Source organism: Castor canadensis, chromosome 1 (assembly GCF_047511655.1).
Source record: "Castor canadensis chromosome 1, mCasCan1.hap1v2, whole genome shotgun sequence".
NCBI classification, from domain to species: domain Eukaryota; kingdom Metazoa; phylum Chordata; class Mammalia; order Rodentia; family Castoridae; genus Castor; species Castor canadensis.
Window position 1 is genome coordinate 141,373,179 of NC_133386.1, and position 22,339 is coordinate 141,395,517.

Consider the following 22,339-nt stretch of genomic DNA (forward strand, 5'->3'; position numbering starts at 1 on the left):
GTACTCAACAAAAAGAGCAATGCTGGAGGTATCACAATACCTGACTTCAAACTACCCTACAGAGCCATAGCAATAAAAACAGTATGCTACTGTAATAAAAACAGATACGAAGACCAGTGGAACCGAATAGAGGACCCGGGTATGAATCCATGCAGCTACGCCCACCTTATTTTTGACAAAGGTGCCAAACATACGATGGAGAAAAGATAGCCTCTTCAACAAATGTTGCTGGGAAAAGTGGTTATCTGCTTGCAGAAAGCTGAAAGTAGATTCTTGCCTGTCATCCTGTACTAGTTTCAATTTAAAGTGGATTAAGGACCTTAATACCAGAACTGAAACCTTAAGATTAGTACAGGAAAGAGAAGGAAATACAAAGGAAGCAACAGGTATAGGCAAGGACTTCCTCAGTAGAACTCAAGTGGCCCAGCAACTAAGAGAAAGTATTGACAAATGGGATTACATGAAATTAAAAAGCTTCTGTACAACAAAAACAATGGTCTCTAAATTAAAGAGTCCACCCACTGGATGGGAGAAAATCTGTGCTAGCTATATATCAGACAAGGGACTGATAATCAGAATGTACAGGGAGCTCAAAAAACTAAACTCCCCCAAAAATCAATGAGCCAATGAAGAAGTGGGTAACTAAATGAAGCCAAAGTTTTTCAAAGGAAGAAGTCCAAATGGCCAAAAAACACATGAGAAAATGCTCACCATCTCTGGTCATAAAGGAAATGCAAATCAAAACGATACTAAGATTCTACCTCACTCCTGTTAGAATTGCTACCATCAAGAACATCACCACTAACACATACTGAAGAGGATACGGGGCAAAAGGAACCCTCACACACTGCTGGTGGGAATGCAAGCTAGTGCAACCACTATAGAAAACAATATGGAGGCTTCTTAAAAATGTAAACATGAATCTGCCATATGATCCAGCAATACCACTCCTATGGATATACACAAAGGAATACAATTCAGGTTATCACAAGTGCACTAGCACTTCCATGTTTATTGTAGCACTATTCACAATAGCCAAGCCATGGAAACAGCCAAGATGCCCCACTACCAATGAATGGATTAAGAAAATGTGGTATTTATACACAATGGAATTTTATTCAGCCACATAGAAGAACGAAATTTTGTCATTCACAGGTAAACGGATGGAACTAGAAGACATCATCTTAAGCGAAGTTATCCAGGCTCAGAAGGCCAAAAATCCTATGTTCTCCCTCATATGTAGCTTATATACCTAAAAGAAATGCGATAGTATTATTGGACATTGGTCACATACTAAGGAGAGACTGCATGCAGGAGGGATAGGAAAAGGAAAGGAAACCTAAACTTGAATGTGGTTGATATGCTCACTGTATAGATGCAAATACAGTGATCTTAAACTGGCAGAGGCCACTATGGGAAGGGGACTAGGAAGTAGTGAAGAGGTCTGATAGAGATGAACCAATGTGGGTTGTAATACACATATTCATGGTAACAACACTAGGAATCTCTCTGGATATCTATGTGTATCTCAAAATAGCAAAAACACTGTGTTTTTAAAATTATCTCTTATGTTTTCTCTTCAACAAAATTGGAGAACAGGAGGGCAGAACAGGTTCTACCCAGAAGCAGGAAGGAGGTGGCCCAAATAATGTATATGCATGTAAGTAAATGTAAATACTATAAAATACAATTTAAAAATTTATTTTCTCAACATTTCTTCTTTGACTTAATAATGGTGAAACTGTGATGGATGGAATGAAGAGAAAATTATATATGGTTTTGGAGAAAAATAATTAATGATCTGCAAATTCTTCGGGGTAAATCCTGCACCCCTAACTACTTTCTACAAAAGTTGAGTAATATAACCCTACACAAATTGGGCATCTGTTACTTCCTGAGTTAGTTGCATAGCTGGCATTTTATCCTTAGTGGAGTATGGGATAGGGAATATTACCTATGACAAAGATAAGAAAAGAAGCTAAGAATGCTCAATTAGTTTGCATAAAGCTATTCTGCAATGAATGAGAGGTACAGAATCCCTATGTATCCTGTATGCAGTTTCCTCTATTATTAATATTTCACATTAGTAAGGTACATTTTTTTAGAATCAATGAACCACTATTGATACTTTCATAACCAAATCCATAAGGTCTTCAAATTTCATTCGTTTTCACCTAGTATTTTTCTGCTACTCCTGCATCTGACCCAGGATTCCATATGGCATTAGTCACAGTTCTTCTTAGACTTTTCTTAGCAAAAATGCATCTCTGACTTTGTCCTTGAATCTTTAGGACTTCCAAAAAACACTACTTAGATTTCTTTTTAGTGATCCAGTATTTTTAAAGTGCTTTTTCCATGATTATTTTAGGGTTATGTGTTTTGGAAAGAAGACCACAGTGCCAGATTCCCATTTGGATTTCATCACATTCAGAAGAAACTTTAGGTCAGGCATGGTGGCTCACATCTGTAATTCTATCCACTTGGAAAGCTGATATTGGGAAGATCATAGTGTGAGGCCATACTGGGCAAAAAGTTTGTGACTCCATTTCAACCAATAGTTGGGTGTGGTGGCTTTTGCCTGTCATTCCAAGCTATGCAGGAGACTGAGATTGGGAGGCTCTTGGCTCCATGTCAACCTAGGAAAAAAAATTCATGGGATATGATCTTAATGGAAAAAAAAAAAAGCTGGGCATGGTGGCCTAGACCTGTCATTCCAGCTACTGCAGGAAGCATAACATAGGAAGGTTAAAAAGTATGACCTTATCTCCAAAAATAAGCAGAGCAAAAAAAGGGCTGGAGGTATAACTTAAGTGGTAGAGTATCTGCCTAGGAAGCATGAAGTCCTGAGTTCAAGCCCCAGTACAACTAAATAAAAGAAGGAAAGAGAAAAGAATAAACCTTAGTGATATGAATCATCACTACTGAGGCTGACCTTGGTCATGTGACTTGAGTAGTGTCTATCATGTTCTCCATTATAAGTTAGTCTTTTTCTATTTAAAAAAATCTATTTCAAGGTGCTGCAGATATTGCTTAGAAATACTGCTTTCCATGTAGTATTTTTTTGGAGAAAGTCACTTTCACAGTGATTAAAAGAGATTATACTAAAATCATGTTTTCCCTTATTGATAGCAGAGTATCAATATAAATTATTTAAAATTTTTTGACATGTGATATTTGTAACTTTTCCTCCATCTATTCAGCAATGTATTAACATCAGTATTGATCAACTGGTATTTACTTTATACTTTTGATTATAATCATTTAAGTATTTATTATTTCAAGTTTTTCCTATTTTGGCCAAAGGAACTGTTTTAGTTGACAGCTATATTCCTTTGGTGTACTTTCATCCATGTAGGTTTGATTTATTTATTTATTATCATTTACTTGCTTTCTAGCACTACAACATGCCCTAGGATCATATTGGGAATTTCTGTAAAACTCCTAGAATGAAGAATTTCTTTATGGGACCCCAATTCCTTTTAAGAATGACATTTGAAGCTAGATGGATTTGTTGCTAGTAGGTTGTCCTGTTTTAACTGTGCTCATCTGACAAAGAATGGGAAGATAGTGTTTACACTAACTCATTCACATATACATACATAAAGTATTTTTGTTACAACCAATTGTACCTACAACATACAAAGTGAATTTATACTGATGTATGCAGCTAAAATCAAGTTCCATTTGCATAATTACATAATACTTCCCTTTCTTGAACTTCTGCTCCAAAAGTCAGAGACCTAGCTCCCATCACCTACCAGCTACGTATAAAATTATTCATGTTCAGTGTACCAATATAGCAATATAATAGTTGTATTTTGGATAGAAGTCATTTGTAATTTATATGATTTGTAAAATTTTCCCACTAGAATGTGGGTTGTCTTTCATTTTTCTTAAGTGTCTCACAGGGAGGAGGGTTTTATTTTGAATAAAGTTGAACTTAGCAATTTTGTCTCTCAGAAATTATACATTGTTTTTCTAACAATCTAAAGCCACAAAGATTTTCTTTTTCATTTTCTATGTCAATTTTTAAATTTTTTTGCTGTTCACTTAGGTCTATGAACTTTTTTCACTTCAAATTTTACAAAATCTGTACTTTCTGTCAAAATTTTTTTCACATGAATGTCCAATACTTTTTGTGTCATTTGTTGATATACTACCCTTTCTCAATTGAATCACCTTTGCTCCTTTGTCAAATATTATTTCCCCACATTTGTACATATTTTTGAGCAGTATGCTCTGTTCTATTAGTCTTTATATAGTAGTTCATCATTATTACTCTATCTTACTTATTGTATATTTATTGTAAATCATAGACTTGGGTAACATCCATAATCCAGTTTGAAGTCCTTCATTATTTTGTCAGTTGGATCTTTTGGCCTTCCATCTAAATGTTAGAATAATTTTTCAGAAGTCCACTAAGTAGCTTGCTGGGATTATAATTTTATAGTATTGAATCTATAAAATAAGTTGGAAAGAATTGAAGTCAATTGACTTTAATTATGTATTTCTCATTGTCATTTTTGCTTCATACATTTGTTGATCTTTTGATGATACGTACATATGTGCTTTTAACTATTTATACTTTCTTGGTGGATTGACCTTAATATCATGTCTATGGAGTTATTCTTTTGAGATGAAGCCTAATATAATACTAATAATTTAATAATTTCTGTAACTGACAAATTCCTATGTACAAGGCACTGTACATAAGTTTATCTCACATTAACTATTCAGTTATGGGAACATTATTGTTCTCATCTTATAGATAAAATGTTGAGAAATAAACACAATATAAACACCACCCAAATTCACACATTTGACAAAACCAGGATTTCAATGCCAGAATCCTGACTCTAGGACTGGAAATTTTACGTACTTCTCAATAGGATTTCTTTCAACTGTACATGTAAATTTTTCTGGGGATGTGGTGATACCTGTACAGAACAGAGTTTGGTCAAAAGATCATGACTCTATAATCTTAGGTTAATCAGGGAAAAGTCAAAGCATTCATAATAGTTTAGATAACCTTTCCCGCAGGAGAAATACTGCCATTTAAAAAGAGGTAAGTAAACTTAAGTGCTATTTTGAGTGTTTGGAATTATTGAGCCAGTTTCTTCTGAGTTTAGAAGGACAACTGAAATGGTCCATGTAATCCCATTCATGCGGAGAAGAAATTACCTATTTTCACATTGTCAAATATAAAAAACTAAGGTGTGTGTCTCATACTCACTATTTCATGTTTACTTACACCTTGGTTTCCTGCAATGTTTCTTTGATCTTTTTTTGTTTCTGGAACAGGAGCTAGGGCATAATCTCTGAGGACTCAGTCCCAGAGCCCTGTTTTAAATTTGAGGTTAAAGTGGTATGTATTCTTAGAAATGTCCTTTTGGTGTTAGAAAACTAATATAATTGTGGCTTCTGGGTGCTACTCAAAAAGGGTATTAAGTGTGAGCAGCTTGATGACTTCTGGAAGACAGGGGTGAATGAGGTGCTGATTCCTTGTAAGTAGATGTGGCAATGCATGGAGAAGTGAAGTGAAAATAGGTTGAGATTCAGATTATGTAGCCAACATGCACAAAGTAGAAAAGAACATTGAGGACCAATTCCTAATAATTTTATGTTAAATTATAATACATAAATATTAAATACGTATTGTCATAAACATATCATTCACATATTATATAATATGTTAAATTTAAAAGTTTTGCATGAAATCAGTTGCTTTAGATGAAATCAATTTGTATGGCAGTGGAAGGGAAGAAATGAGGCTAGTAGAGCTATACAGATGATAGGGAGATCCTAGAATTAACCTCAAAGTAAATAACTGGATCCTACACCACTTGTCTTACCATTGTCTTTCTACTGAGCCATGCTACTGTAATTTCCCAGAGTATCTGTGCTTTGTAGAATTTCATTAGGACTTGGTGATCTTTGTAGAACTGTTTTTTCTTTGTTGTAACAAATTTAAAAGGACAGAGAATTTCTTACATTTTATTGTGGCTCCTATATTGAAAAATACTATTTTAAAAATGGATATTAGCTTAAGCTATGTTAATAATGAATGAAAGGGTAACTATGCTGTATTTAATTATAATTACTATACCAAAGGACCCAAGGTAATTCCCTTTTTCTCATTCAAAGTAACTTGGTTCATTTGTAGCATTTTCTTTTTCTGCTCACTTTAGACTATCACAGAGGTTGATGCCTTCTCCATTGAAGCACTGCTACTCAAGGGAACTACACAAAGTACCTTTTCTAGTACCAAAGCCACATTTCTAGCATGTGCAACCCCTACAGGTTGCAGTAACCAAGCAAATGTTATATTTATTATATTTGTAAATATAATATAAAATATATTTATAAATATAATGTACAATATATTATTTATTATATGTATAGCAGGAGTAAAATCAAGGTAGGTGAAATTAACAGATGTTTTGAAAGTACACGATATGGTTTAGATAATACGCAGAAGTATGCAAATGTCATTAGGCAGCCCTCCTTCTCCCCTTCCCAAGTGATCTGCCCTGTTGTCTGTATGTCATAACAGTAGCTATTTCTACTCCTTGCCTGGTACCACAAGTAGCAAGTACTTGTCTAAGACATCTGACTATGTGGCTTATAGTCTGCTTCAATGTCTGTGAAAAGCTGCTAGCCTTGGGTCACAGCTTTTATATATGTCATCTATGTCAGGTGAAAAGAAGGAGGCAGAGAATTTAGGATTTGTGTGTGTATATGCCTATGCACCTGAGTTTATAATTTATTTTAATTTTGCATTGGTCAAATGCATTTTTACTTCATCTCTAGTATGTTCATTGTGCCTCAAATATAGTATTAGTGTTTCCAGAGATTCACCAGAGAGTGGATTCCCATAGTTGAATCACATTCCATAATATTCCAAAGGGAATGGGATGGTTTAATTATTATCACTTTGCAAACCTTCAGGTTTGAATTTGAATTCAGACAGCAGCATAGTGAAAACTCTGAAAATGACCACGTCCTAAACTCTTCAAATGGCTAAGGGATGATTCAACACATGAGCTTCTGTGACACACCTACTCTCATTGTGAAGGTGACTTTAACTCCATGCTGAAGCACAGCTATCAGCTGATGATCCAGCTTCTTTGTCCTCTGATCACTTTCATTTTTCTTCAACAGGAGGGACAGCTTCAACTCTTCTGACCAGGGAAGGATGATACACTACAGCAACAGGAGTATTTTCCACCCTGCCACATTTTTCTTGGTTGGAATCCCAGGTCTGGAAGAGGACCATGCCTGGATCTCTCTGCCTTTCTGCTCTATTTACCTTGTGGCTTTAATGGGCAATGCCACAATTCTGGTAGTCATCAAGGCAGAGAAGTCTCTTCGAGAACCCATGTTCTATTTTCTAGCTATCCTTTCAATAATTGATTTGGCCCTTTCTACAACCTCTGTGCCCCGCATGCTGGGTATCTTCTGGTTTGGTGTGCATGAGATTAACTTTGGAACCTGTGTGGCACAGATGTTTTTGATCCATGCCTTCACAGGCATGGAGGCCGAAGTCCTGGTGGCCATGGCCTTTGATCGTTATGTGGCCATCTGTGATCCACTTCACTACACTAACCTCTTGACATCTCGAGTTATGGGGGGGATCAGTATGTGCATTGCAATTCGTCCAGCCTTGTTCGTATGCCCCATAATCTATCTCACCTGCCGCCTACCCTTTTGTCAGGCACATATTATAGCACATTCCTACTGTGAGCATATGGGTATTGCAAAATTGTCCTGTGGAGACATCCATATCAATGCTGCTTATGGGCTCTTTTTGGTCTCGCTCTTTCTTCTAAATCTGGTCCTTATTGTCATCTCATATGTTTACATTCTTCGTGCTGTCTTCCGCCTCCCATCTCAGGATGCACGGTTTAAAGCCCTAAGCACCTGTGGTTCCCATGTTGCAGTTCTCTGTGTTTTTTATATTCCATCAGTCTTCTCTTTCCTCACTCATAGGTTTGGACACAACATACCACAATACGTCCACATTCTCATTGCAAACCTCTACTTGGTTATTCCACCCTCACTTAATCCCATCATTTATGGTGTGAGGACCAAACAGATACGGGAGCGAGTGCTCTATGTGTTTACTAAAAAATGAGAGTCTTATGTTCCTTTTCTAAGGATCTTTTTCTTTCTAAGGAGACTCCCATGTTTTTACCATAATGATTAGCTCATGTTCCTTGTCTTATTCCTGTCAACTTGTAATACAAGTTGGTTTGATTTTGGCTTGGTCTAAGGGATTCAACATTTTGCAGAATGTTCACTGTATTCAGTTCAAAGACTTTGGATTATTCTAGAAGGGATAACCTGGGAGAATGTGTATGGATATTTGTAAGACCTCATGCATGGCCCTAGATAGTTTATTTTCTTGGGAAAGAACATATTTTATTGGGTCTCTTGTGCTATTGGATTAGACTTATGTGGGTCAGAAAATTTGACCCTATAAATCCCTTCATTTACTCTTTTTCTCTTTTCATGCTTCCTCATTCCCTCCTTTCCTTTTTTCCTTCCTCCCTCCCTCCCTCTCTGCCTCTCTTCTTTCCTTCATATCATTTTATTCATTTTGATATTAGTTATTCAGTTCAGTTTAGTTATATTTAGTTTATATTCGTTTTATGTCTATTCTTTATCTTGAATCATTCTAATTTCTGAGGATATGTTAATACAGCAAATCAGCCAAATGTTTGGCTCTGTGGAGCTTATATTTTCTTGTACTCATGTAAAGCCACATACCTGTGTTCAAAACAACCATTGCCAAAATCTGTAAATTGAAGTGGAATCATTTGCCAAATGCATGAGACCCAGTGTAATGATAGCCAATGTAACATAATTTCAAGTCTATTTCACACAAATAACAACCATAACATGTATTGGATGGGCCTTTGTATTGCACCATGTGGCGTAGGTGTTAGTAGGTATAGACAGTATTTCTACTGATGTGATATATGCTGTTCTTTGGCTATCACTTTACCCACTTTGATAAACAGTCTAATTTTATCCTAAAATGTGGTACCCAAAATTCAAGGGCTCTCATTCTGAACCCCTTAATATATCACTAATTCCGTCACAGATTTTAATACAGAAACTGTAGATTAAACTAATAGCCACTTTTCACATGGAACTGAATGAGAGGTTAAAGCTGTTTTATTAACAAAATTTCCAAAGACCAAGCAATGCAATTTTGGTGTCATTAAACTTTTATAACTGTACATTTTTAACATTTAAAAAGTGTTTTATTTCTTCTTTTTAGATTACTTACAAAGGAAACTAAAGTAAAATATAACATGTCTGTTGCTACAAACAGGAATGATCCATCATTAGTATTTCATTTATCTCAGAGATTATACTTAATAAAATATATGAAACATTGTATTAAAACCACCTTTCACACCATCTCAACATACTTTCCTGTTTTCCTAGAAATAAATTTTATGTGTGTTTTTGAAATAAGAACACAAACTTTAGTTTTATACCAAGCATTGTATTTTGTTAGATTGTTATTAATTACAAGTATTAAAATGTTTTGTTTGGGTACATTGATTTTATTCACATATTCATCCATTTATAGTTATTCATATTATTTAATTAGAAAGTATGTTTTGTATTACACAGTAACTTACTCAGATTTTATTCTTTGTGATGCAATATTTGATTAAAGGGATATCATCTTTCAGAATTAATTTCTGCTTTCTTTCATTTTGATAAGTATTTTTAAATATTTTACATTTGCTAGTAATTTCCCTTTTCTTACTTACATATTTCCAATTATTTCATTTATGTCTCCTTTTTAAGCTCCTTCCCTACTAATGTGGAAAATAGAATAATTTATATCTTTTTTATTAGGTATTACTAAAATTTTAACTTTCCTAATTACACTTTCAACTTTCTGTTAAAACTAATTTGACCTTCTTCCTTTGGGAAATACCAAAAATATTAGCTTTCTTTTACTGTTTTCTGTTTTTCTTGTGATAGATCTTTCTCCTATGGTTTTCATCTAGAATCTTATCTTCAGTTTTAAGAAGCATACTGGATGCTTATTTTTATTTCAGGAGATCATTTCAATAATTTATTTCATGCCCTATATGTTCTTAGAGCTGCCTGTCTTTCCTTTGATTTTGGGTTATTTGTGATTTTATGTAAACGACATGTTCAAGAAAATTATAAGTTTGATTACCCAGATCTTTTTATAAGTTTTTGAGTGATGCTTTATCTAAATTTCAGTTTTTTAAGTGAAATGGTCCTGGAAAGAATTTTAGAGACTGCTGTTGGAAGCAGCTGAACAGAAAGACATTTATTGGTAGGATCCATTGCTAACTTCCTCCAATTGTATTTCTATAAGCATGTGGTGTGGGCCATTGAATAATAATTCAGGATGATTGTTGAAAATCCACCACATAAATTGAATCCAATTGCCTTGGATTATATTTAAGAAATTTATGTTTTAAGAGGTTTCAAGCATTCTAAATTTTAAGTTGAGACTCATATAATAGTGAAATTAGTTGTTTGTCAGGTGGACATATTGGATAATTATTACAAAGTCAAGTGTTCAAAAGCAGAATTGTCTGCCCCAAACAGGACACTACCACCCCAACATACACACACACACACACACACACACACACACACACACACACACACACACATACACATACCACACCTGACTTATACAAACCCATGAAGAACTTTGTCCATTGCCTACCTCATGTTACTGATGTCTCGTATTCCAGAACAATTCCCTGATTTTCCAAACTCCATACCTTTGACTGATTATGCATTTTGTGCTTTTATCACAGCACTTGTCACAATGACACACCACAGTGTCCAGTAACTACGTACAGTTCAGGAGCTAAGAAAATGAACCTGGTGCCAAATATCATTAGTTCAAATACAGTTGCCATATTAAATACCTCTGTGCTGATGGGAAAGTTAGTTAATTTCTCTGTGCCTCAACTTCCTTATTTGTAAAATGAGCATATTAATGCTACAAATTCTGTCAAGTTTGTATAAATTCTTGGGTTAAGATATGAAAATAATTCCTGAGGGACTAGTAGAAGGTAAACACTGTATGTGTTAGATGTTATTAATATAACATGATGTCATCAAGTAGAAAGTGAATATTCCTGTGCTTACATAAACTTCTGTAGCAAAATCTTTTCTTCACTTTTGATTTTTAATTATTGTAAAACACATCATTTCCCCAAACCTTTGTGTACCATTTACTAGAGAAAAGGGTCGAGGGTCTTTAAGAATATAGTAAATTGGTGGGGGAGGTGGTCCAAATGATGTATACACATGTAAGTAAATATAAAAACAATAAAATAAAATTTTGAAGATGGAAAAAAATAAAGTTGTTTTTAGTTATAGGTTAGTAATAACAACAAAAAAGAATATAGTAAACAAGTTTAGTAAAACACTGCCCTCATCCTTTACAAAACTACAGATAATGAGGACCAAAGACATCACATTCTCCTCCATGCTCTCCAAGCAGTAAATTTGTCTATTTCAATGAAGAACACATGCTAACTCTAGGGTTTACACATATGCCCACTGTCTCTCAAACTCAACTAAATCCTCCACAACAGTCTATCAATAAGAAAGTATTTTGAACTCACATCTCTACATTTCTATTTTACCTCAATCTTTTCAGGAATCATGTGGGGAAGAAAACGTACTTTTACTGTGATCACCACCTAGACCCTGGACTGATTACAAACCTTGCCTCAGTCATCTCAAAATCCATGGTGAATTCTTGTGAATAAGTACTTGGCAAATGTCCTCAAACAAAGGGTGGCTATAGAGCACAGAAGGAGCAGTAATAACAGTTCTGACACCTGTGTCTGTGGAAAGCTGCATTTCAGAAAGCTGCAGTTAGTGAAATTTGCCTGCATATGAAATGATTATGAGATTATAGCATAATCATGACTTGAAAACTAGACTTATTCCAAGCCTTGCTTCTCTGCTCACTGGCCAGTGGAGGGTATAAAGTGCTGAGCTATTTGTAATGATAACTAAATGTAAAAAAAATATTTAGAGTTAAGTGATTCTGCATGCAATTCACATAGTAAAGACTGTGGAAGCTACTAAATTGTTAATGAATCTTGATCCTCCTCACACACTTTGCTTGAGGGGATGAATTATCTGGGTATATTATTTTTCCAGTGATTAAGTAATTTCCTTAGGCCTCTGTTTACTGGTGACAACTTAATTTTATTTTTCTACAAAAATCACATGGGGAACTTTAAAAACATATTTGAAAGAACAGTACTGCCACCATTATTTTGTGTTCTCTTGGGTTAAGTTTAAACAGCATGTAGTTTTGTTTTGCCTGATTTTCATCAGTTAATATGATGCCTGTGCTATTTATGTATTTAAAACTTTATTACATAAAATTAAAGCACACAATTTAATAACAATCAGAAAGAAAAAGATCATTAAGTATATATTAATGAAAACTTTGGTGACAACAGATTTTTTCATAGCAATAATATTCTAGAGGAGTAGCAAAATGAATTCAGAAGACTAAGAGAATGAATGGAAATAAAATTGTGTAACTACAAAGTACCATTTAAGAATAAGAATAAATGGTTAGTTATAGATGCCTTCTGTAATTGCAACTACTCAGGAGGCTGAGACCAAAAGAATTACAATATGAAGCTTGTCTGTAAGAAGTTAGTGAAACTCCAACTCAACAAAAGAGACTCGTCATGGTAGTGCAGGCCTGCCATCTCAACTACACAGAAGGCATAAGTTGGAGGAGCTTTTTTTATTATTCATTTATTCACATGTGCATACACTGTTTGGGTCATTTCTACCCCCTGCCCACCTCCCCCACCCTCTCCCCCCTCACTCTTCCTCACTTCCAGGCAGAACCTGTTTTGCCCTTATCTCTAATTTTGTTGAAGAAAAGACATAAACATAACAAGGAAGACAAAGTGTTTTTGCTAGTTGAGTTAAGGATAGCTATACAAAAGATTCCTAGCATTGCTTTCATTTATGAGCTCTCCCCATGTCATGTGATCCAAGTCCAACCACATTGCTGCATTTGCCCTAGATCTAAAGTCCGCATATGAGGGAGAACATAACGATTTTTGGTCTTCTGAGCCTGGCTAACCTTGGTCAGAATGATGTTCTCCAGTTCCATCCATTTACCTGCAAATGATAAGATTTCATTTTTCTTCATGGCTGAGTAAAATTCCATTGTGTACAAGTACCACATTTTCTTGATCCATTCATCAGTAGTGGGGCATCTTGGTTGTTTCCATAACTTGGCTATTGTGGATAGTGCTGCAATAAACATGGGTGTGCAGGTCCCTCTGGAGTAACCTGTATTGTATTCCTTTGGGTATATCCCCAGGAGTGGGATTGCTTGATCATATGGCAGGTCTATGTTTAGATTTTTAAGAAGTCTCCAAATTTTTTACAGAGTGATTGTATCAGCTTGCGTCACCAGCAGTGTATGAGTGTTCCTTTTTCCCCACATCCTTGCCAACACCTGTTGTTGGTGGTGTTTTTTATGATGACTATTCTAACAGGGGTGAGGTGGAATCCTAATGTGGTTTTGATTTGCATTTACCTTATGGCCAGAGATGGTGACCATTTTTTCATGTGTTTTTTGGCCATTTGAATTTCTTCTTTTGAGAAAATTCTGTTAAGTTCAGTTGCCCATTTTTAATTGGTTCATTGATTTTAGGAGAGTTTAGTTTCTTAAGTTCCCTGTATATTCTGGTTATCAATCCCTTGTCTGATGTATAGCTGGCAAGTATTTTCTCCACTCTGTGGGTGGTCTCTTCAGTTTAGAGACCATTTCTTTTGTTGGACAAAAGTTTTTTAGTTTTATGAAGTCCCAATTGTCTATACTTTCTCTTAGTTGCTGAGCTGCTGAGGTTCTACTGAGGAAGTCTTTGCCTATACCTATTAGTTCCAGAGTGTTTCCTGCTCCTTCCTGTAGTAACTTCAGAGTTTCAGGTCTAATATTAAGTTCCTTGATCCATTTTGGGTTGATACTAGTACAGGGTGATAAACATGGACCTAGTTTCAGTTGGAGGAGATTTGTCAGATGCTGACCAGGGCAATCAGTGTGAGACTCTGTCTAAAAAATACATGGCAAAAAAAGGTGGGCACATGGCTCAAATGGTATAGCACCTGCTCAGTAAGCACAAAACTATGAGTTCAAACCCCAGTACTGCCATCAAAATTCTTTTGAAAAGCAGGTAAGTTAATAAAAATTTTAGAGAATCATATAATGAAGAAACTAGCCTTAGAAATATTAAGTGCTGAATTACATATTTGGGAAAGAAAGAATTTTAGTGAAAAATGGACTATGGTGAACAAAGGGAAATTTGTAAATAGAGTGGTAAGTAGTCAAAGCTTAACTAGAAATCTGTGACAATATGGCCTGTTGATATTGTCTTGTCTTTTTTTTTCTTGGCTTGATGGTATTTCATGAGGAATTTAAAATTTTATTTTGCATAATAATGCGTTCCACTATGACATTTTCATATGTGTATATGATGAATTTCAATCATATTTACACTCATCCATCCTCCTGCTAGTATGCCCCCACCAAGTTGTCTCTCGTGTTTTTTCTTTGTTTGTTTGATTTTAGGTCCAGATTCTGCATATTGCAGAAAGCATATGATAATTTGTCTTTCTGAGTCTAGCTTATTTCACTTAAAATGATGATCTACATTTCTACCTGTTATCTGGCAACACCATAATTTTATTCTTCTTTATGGATAAATAATACCCCATTGTGTGTATATACCATACTTTCTTCATTCATTCATACAGTGTTGGGCACCAAGGCTAATTCCATGACGTAGGTATTGTGAATTGTGCTACAAATAAAATAGGTATGCAGCTATCTACAGTGTATGCTGGCTTTGATTTCTTGGGATGCATGCCTAGGAGTGGTATTGCAGGATCATACAGTAGTTCTGCTTTTAATTTTTTGAGGAATCTCCATACTTATTTCCATAGTGGCTGGATAACTTACACATCCACCAACAGTGTATGAGGATCCTTCTCTAACCCCCTCTCCTCACCAGCATTTGTTGTTGGATTTTTACATGAGTTTCTGTTTTGTCTTGTTTTTGATGAGATAACATATTGATAAAGTGTTCTACATTGTAATACACATGAATCAATATAATTATTGTCACATATTTATTTACCTTAGATAGATAAAAAAGCTGCTAAATTGAGTGGTGGTACGTGAGATGGTTAATAGGTAATGTATTCATATATTTTCTTTCAAATCTTTTCTTTAATAATATTTGATATGTCTATATCCAAACATTGAGTATATTTTAAAAAATTCTTGCTCTTAAGAAAAACACAATAAAAATTTAAGATATGCAGGTTCAAATAATTCAAGTGGCCAAATGCTAGTGTATGTAACCTCATACCCACTATTCATTACAGAAAGAGCACATGATATGAATGTTGTCAAAATTCAGATTTATAGAAGATATATTGGATTATTATTATCCCTTAAAATTTGAGACATTTTCATCAACACATGAAAGTTAAATAAGGAAAATCTAACTGGTCTTCATTTCATATATCAGAAAGGATAGATTATTAAGTAAAATTCCTTCAATAAAAGGCAAGGGAGAAATGTTTAGGAACAAATAAAAATAATCACAGAGCCAGGCACTGGTGGCTCACACCTTCAATCCTAGCTACTCTAGAGGCAGAAATCAGAAGGATCGAAGTTTGAAGCCAACCTAGGCAACCTAGGATAGTTTGTGAGATCTTATCTTGAAAAAAATCTTCCCAAAAAAGGGCTAGTGGAGTTACTCAAGGTATAGCCACTGAGTTCAAATCCCAGTACTGCAAAAAAAAAAAAAAAAAGTTGTAGAAAAAACTATAAAAAGTCTGACAGTCATTTCAAAGTGAGAGTTTCAATTTCTAAACTTGTTCAATTATGGAGATGAGGTTCAAATGATCTTTACTTGTGGTACTGGGGATTGAACTGAATGTCTTGTGCATGGAAGGCAAGGGCTCTATCACTTGAGCCATGAACCAAACCTTTTTGGCTTTGTATATATAGAGAGTATCTCCTTGTTATCTTTGCTCAGGTTGGCCACAAACTCCAAATCTTCCTGTCTTTCCCTCCTAGCTGTGATTTCTGGTGGCTGTAAACATCCCTGGCTTAAAATGATTGAATATGAAAAGAATAATGAATTTCTCGTTCTACAATGATTCCACTATTTATTTGGAAAACACTTATCAACTGCATATATAATCTGCAGTTACATCTGTTTAAATATGTAGATATCTAGGGATACATTATTTCTGACCAAAACTCTTAGACTTGTTGTCAAAACAGGGCCTTAATGAAGAAACCAAATGCCTTAAGGAGGTGATATAATGATTTGTTCAGGTATTAGCAAAAAAAAAAAATTCAATTCAGAGATTTTGAAAACAGGAACAACTTAAGGAATCTGTTTCGTATCTTCTTGGTCCTCACACCATAAATAATTGGACCCACCATGGGTGGGAAAAGAAGACAGATGTTGGCCACAAATATGTGCACATGGGGAGCCACACGGTACCCAAACCTGTGTGTGAGAAAAGAGAAGAAGGCTGGAATATAAGTCACTAGGATGACACACACATGAGAACCACAGGTGCTCAAGGTCTTGAATTTAGCATGCTTGGATGGGAGGTGAAAGACTGTGTAGAGAATTCTCACATAAGAACAAATGATCAGTATGAAGTCCATCCCTCCAGTAAGGAAGGCAACGATGGGGCTGTAGGCTCTGCAGACCCTTGTCTCAGCACAGGCAATCTTGATTAGTGCCATGAACTCACAGTAGGTATGGGAAATTATGTTTGTTCTGCAGTAGGGAAGCCAACGTAACATGAAAGGGTGAGGAGAAAGAAGTGTTGTGCCCCTAAGTACAATAGCAATGCCCATCCTCCCAGTCACAGTGTGGGTCAGAATTGTTGAGTGTCTTAGTGGATTACAAATGGCTACATAACGGTCAAAAGCCATAGCCAAGAAGAAACCAGACTCCATGATGCAGAAAGAATGAATCAGGAACACTTGGGTGAGGCAGGCTTCAAAGCGAATCTCTCTGTCCTGGAACCAGAAGAGGCTGAGAAGTTTGGGAACAACTGTAGTACACACTACAAGATCAGCCCCAGCCGCCATGCACAGGAAGAGGTACATTGGCTGATGGAGGCTGGTGTCTGTCTTGATGATAACCAGAAGTGAACAGTTTCCCAAGAGGGCCAAAAGATAACCTAAGCAAAAGGGAATGGAGATCCATATGTGGGAAGCCTCCAATCCAGGAATGCCAATGAGAATGAAGGTTGATGGATGGATATCAGTCTTATTGTAAGCTGACATAACAAGGGCCAGGTGTTTTGTTGTTTATGTTTATGTTTCCTTCCAGGCAAAAGAAATTATGATTTGTAAATTTCAAAACCTCCAATGAGTTGGAAAATAATGATTCAGGAAACTGTAGTCCATGGGGTAAATCCAAAGTTTGTAAATATATGGGTAGAAACTAGTCCATCATCTGAAATAATCAGACATCTGAATAAAGACATAGATGGCTTCTGCATGAAAAACATCAACATTTCTTCTCGTTTAGATACACTGAACTCATTGATTCTTCTTAATCATGTGCCGAACAGCTTCAATAAATTTTGCCAATACATTTCTATTGATATTGTCAGTGACATATGAGTTTATAATTTATAATACTGATAGATTCTAAATGATAGAAAATATTTAAATACCAAAATTCAGAATAAATATATGAAGACATACCATCTACTGTTCAAAAAAAGTAATATCAGTTGAAAATCAAAGAATGTGTAAGAGCCAGAGGTTTAGAAGAAACAGTGCACGTACAGTACAGAGAAAGACAAGAAGGATGATAGGAGTCTTTGCATAGAAAATTGAAAGTATTTTCAGATGTTATACATAAGAGCTTGGGGACATGTCAAGTGACACTGTGTGCATGATTTGAGATAGGAAAAGAATAGTATTGAGAATGTGTCCACTGTTGTGGAAAGATCAGGAGGAGGTTTACTCACATCTCCTTAAAATCATTAAAAATGATATATTATGATATCCTCAGCATAATTATGATGAATAAAGCATATTTCTGTTAATGGATATCAATACTTTGAATAAAATAAAATATGAATTTTCTACTAGTATTGGTATATACCTCACAAAAAATTAAACAAATATTTGTGAATATAATGTAATAACATTTACACTGAGAATTTTATAAACACAGAAATAAATTTAAACAGAAACTCAAATTAGGACAAATCTAAAATAGATGATATGTGGAAAGGAAGATAGCTAGGGTAAAATTTCTCTTTGTCATTATGATTTTAATTTTTAAACAGTGACAATATATTCAAGGTATTCATGAGGACTGTGCCATGTGCAAGGCTATTTAATAAACAATGTAGAGTGCAAGTGTATTCATCAGAAAAGTACAAATCAAGTTATTAAAAGTTATATGTGCCCCATGATTTGAAAAAACATTACAGCATCTTTTAAATTAGTTAAAATACATTTCCTCACATCTCAGCCTGTTAAATTGGTCAGGTTCTGAATCTGTAAAATGCTGAGCCTGTGTCTTTGTTCTTCATGGTATTATGTACAATAAATTTGACTAGAATTGAAAACTCTAGCCACATATCAAATCTTCTTTGTTGTTTTTCTAGCTACCTTGAAATATTGATATTTTTCCTTGGTTTCCCTGTGGTATATGCACTTACCTGTCTTCCGTCTTTTGTCATATTGTATTTTGTCCTTATATGGTATATTCTTACTGGGTGGAACTGATGTTTTTTCCTATGCTTTCTTTTTGAAATGAAGTAATGGAGAAAAAATAAAAAGAGAAGTTTAGGGTGTATTTTTTCTCATCAATAATTTAAATGTAAATTTAAGAAACACTACTATCAAACACTATAAACCTATCAGGAATAAAACAGCATAGTCTACATGAATTCTTAAACCTGAAGATATGATTCCTGAAGACAACATTAAATTTTGTGGCATGTCCAGGTATTATTTTCGGACAAAATTCAACTATGTCGGCATTTATTTCAGACAGGTTTCTCTGATTGCCTGGTGGAGAAACCCTAAGGTAATTGAGGGGAGGAGACAGGCATACAGTTTTAGAGAATAAAGAAAATGGTTTGTAATGATTTCCGGATAAAACCACATCCTTCATCCATCTCTTTATAAAAATAAAATGATATAAACCAACTTTAACTGAGCATCTTCTACATGCTATTCAAGTTGCATTACTGGAATAGTTCCATTTTGTTCTCAAGGGCTATTTTGGTGTAAGGAGTTCTACTCATGACACTGATAAAAATCAATTTTAGAACTATAATGTTCAATTACTTTGCCCAAAGCTATTCTGCTATGGATGGTGGAGCTTCTGTTTGAACCCAAGCAATTACTAAGTTTTAATCTTAATATTAAAAGATGCCCATAACAAGTTCAGATGCCATTGCATGTAAGATAGATACAGTTTGTGCAGGATCCACAAACCCAAATGGCATCATTTGTCCTAAGAAAGCTTACACAAACTTGCTTTTTAGGGTTTGGATGCTCTGAGTAGAGCTCTGAATCCTTCCTTCTGACTATTTCTCAACTAGTTCATAATATAATGAGAGCTATTGTGCTCTTCTTACCTCATTTTGGGTTTTGTGTAGATCTAAAATAACATCAACCAAGCTTAAACAAGGCTATTTTTTCTAATGACTTCTATCTTTTGCAAATGAAGTCTTATATACAGATATCAATGTCTCTATGGGCAGGAAATAATGGTGACTTCCCCATGGGAGTCAAAGAAGAAACAGTTGGGAGTTGGAGTATTGAGGTCAGACAGGCTTAACTTCCATATCTTAATAGCAGTAGAATGCAGGAAGGAGGCAGGGCAGTGAGTTTTCCTTAACTGTCTCTGCAGCCTGCTGCTGAGCAGGATTGCTTGAGTCGCAGAATTGCTGGTTCTTAAAAATGTTATACATGTATGTAGAAGCAGGAAATAGGTTGAATAAACTTTATTTTAGGTAATTCCTTTGTATTTTTTTCATTAATTTTTTTTATTCAGATATATTCATTTTACAGGAGGATTCATTGTGATAATTCCAAGTAGGCTTACGTTGTATATTGGTTAGATCATTTCTTAACCCTTTTGCTGTCCCACTTAAGACTATTACAGGAAGCTTCTTTGTTTTATTTCATACAAGTACATGAAGTCCATGAATCATAATCCCTCACCTTAATTGTCTTTGTTCATCCTACCTCCAACCACAAGTACCCACTCACACACACACTGTGCCTATTTTAAGTCCTGTCTTTCATTATTAATATGTCAATGTTCAAAGAGTTTTCTCAATTAATCCCCACTGTGAGTATACTTTACTTTTGTCTGTTTAACCCTTTTCATTACTCTCCCTTCCTCTTTTGCCTCCCAATCCCTAGAAAACACTAGTAGTCACTATATTCTTGATATTAAGTTTTAATTACATTTTATAACTATGTACTGTTATGATTTTGAATATTTAAGTATATTAGACATAATTTTAAATCATAATTAAAGTTTTAAGTTGTGAAATATACCTTATTTCATAATTCATCAGAATTAATTTCATAGGTAAATAATTATGTGAAGTAAAGTGGATTTGGATGAGAATTACATTGTATCTAAACATTTATGAACAAAATTTGACACAACAAATTATTCTAGCATCTCAGCCTTCTAGGTCTTTTGCTTGAGTTTTCACATATTTAAGATTCTTTTCAGATTTTAAAAAATCATTTGAAACATTTCTATGTCAATGTCACAATTGTTATCTATAAAAACTGAAATGTTATAATTTTGTTACTTTAAATAATATTCTTCATAAATCTCATTTATGCATTTTATATAAATGACATATATACCCTTAAGCGTTACTTTTCAAAGATTTCAAATTCATCTCATCCCTAAAATGTATTTATAATATCAAATCAATGTGATAAATTAACACCTGTAGTGTGTGATAAAGGCCTTGAAAGGATGTGTTAAAAATAAAATTTAGAGAGGTCATTATTTTGGATTGAGCTTCTGCACTAGGGCCCAACAGACTAACCAAACCAAAACGCCCAACACCAAACAACCAACAAACAGACCCAACACCAAAACAGGATGGCCTCACTTGTGCTTCTAACTTGTCAAAATAAAAATTCTAATCAGGGGCTGGTGGAGTGACTCAAATGGTAGAATATTTGCCTAGTACGTGTGAAGCCCTGAGTTCAAACTCCAGTACTGCCAAAAAAATCTAATAGGAAAATATCTGCAAACAGTTCGGCTGCTCCTAACAATGGAGATTTGTAGCAATCAATCAGTAGGGGCTCAGTCACCCTAAGTCAGTGTGATACCAAAGTCCTCTTTGCTTTAATCCTCACAAGAATAGTAGCCCAGTCACCTGATAATAACCAATTCTCTTTTTTTTTTTGCATTATTGTTTTCTTGTTTCTGCTCAAGCTACTCTGCAAGCCAATTGTTCTGACATGTCCAGTGGAACTCCTTATAGTTTTGGAAGGAATTATGCGTGATCATTATTTAAAGAAAATTAGATCTATAAATTGGTTGAAATTTTGTTTTTTAATAGGTGAAAAAGAGGCTAAGCATGTCCATGCATGAGATGTCAACTAAGAAAACCAATGTGAAAGACAGCATTTTTGAGAGGCTGAAAGTTAAACAAATTTACATTCAAGTTAGTTGGGGTTGGAGAAATGTACAGCTCTTCCTGACAGGTGCTGACTGGCTGGCTCATCTCAAAAGGCAATAAGAAATGTTGAATGTTCACCGTACAACTGAGGCACGTTCTGTATATCAAGAGGCTGCTGTAGAAAATTTAAATGTCTGTTAATTATTATGCAAGGAAATAATGATGTGGAAGAGCAGTTTGTCAATGCTGATGAGATTGGGTTATTTAGATAAGATGTCATTAAAACTAATATAATACAATGGTCCCCTGAACTCTTGGCATTAAGATCATTAAATGATTGTGCAATCTATTAATGGAACTACATGCTGAATGAGATATTTAATCAGAAATTCTTATTAAACACCTTATATATTGATTAGCTTAAAAAGCTATGTCCAGATGCTTGTGGGAACCTAAGACTCTATCTCCCCTGGTGCATTATATAGATCCATATTTGGTAATGCAGTGTTCAGAGAAAATTTATAGAACATCCCTATTAAGAACATTGAGAATTTACTCTTTGTATGTAAATGTACACATAGGTCCATGGCTTTGG

The 22,339-nt window shown here is 34.9% G+C and overlaps 2 protein-coding genes across 3 annotated transcripts; one reads left to right on the top strand and one right to left on the bottom strand.

The window, feature by feature from the left end:
• Window positions 1–6,680: 6,680 nt before the first annotated feature.
• LOC109702457 (olfactory receptor 52J3-like) lies at window positions 6,681–8,134 on the top strand. 2 transcript variants are annotated; one of them, XM_020187796.1, is made up of 2 exons: window positions 6,681–6,691; window positions 7,210–8,134. In XM_020187796.1, the coding sequence occupies exons 1-2, from the start codon at window positions 6,681–6,683 to the stop codon at window positions 8,132–8,134; spliced, it is 936 nt and encodes a 311-aa protein (XP_020043385.1). The 2 variants fall into 2 exon arrangements, with proteins under 2 accessions (XP_020043385.1, XP_020043384.1); XM_020187795.1 differs by lacking the exon at window positions 6,681–6,691 and having other exon boundaries at window positions 7,196–8,134.
• An 8,310-nt stretch (window positions 8,135–16,444) lies between these two features.
• LOC109702454 (olfactory receptor 52D1-like) lies at window positions 16,445–17,407 on the bottom strand. The gene has a single exon (XM_020187792.1). It carries the CDS (start codon window positions 17,393–17,395, stop codon window positions 16,445–16,447), a length of 951 nt encoding a protein of 316 aa, XP_020043381.1. The 5' UTR covers window positions 17,396–17,407.
• Between the last annotated feature and the right edge of the window lie 4,932 nt (window positions 17,408–22,339).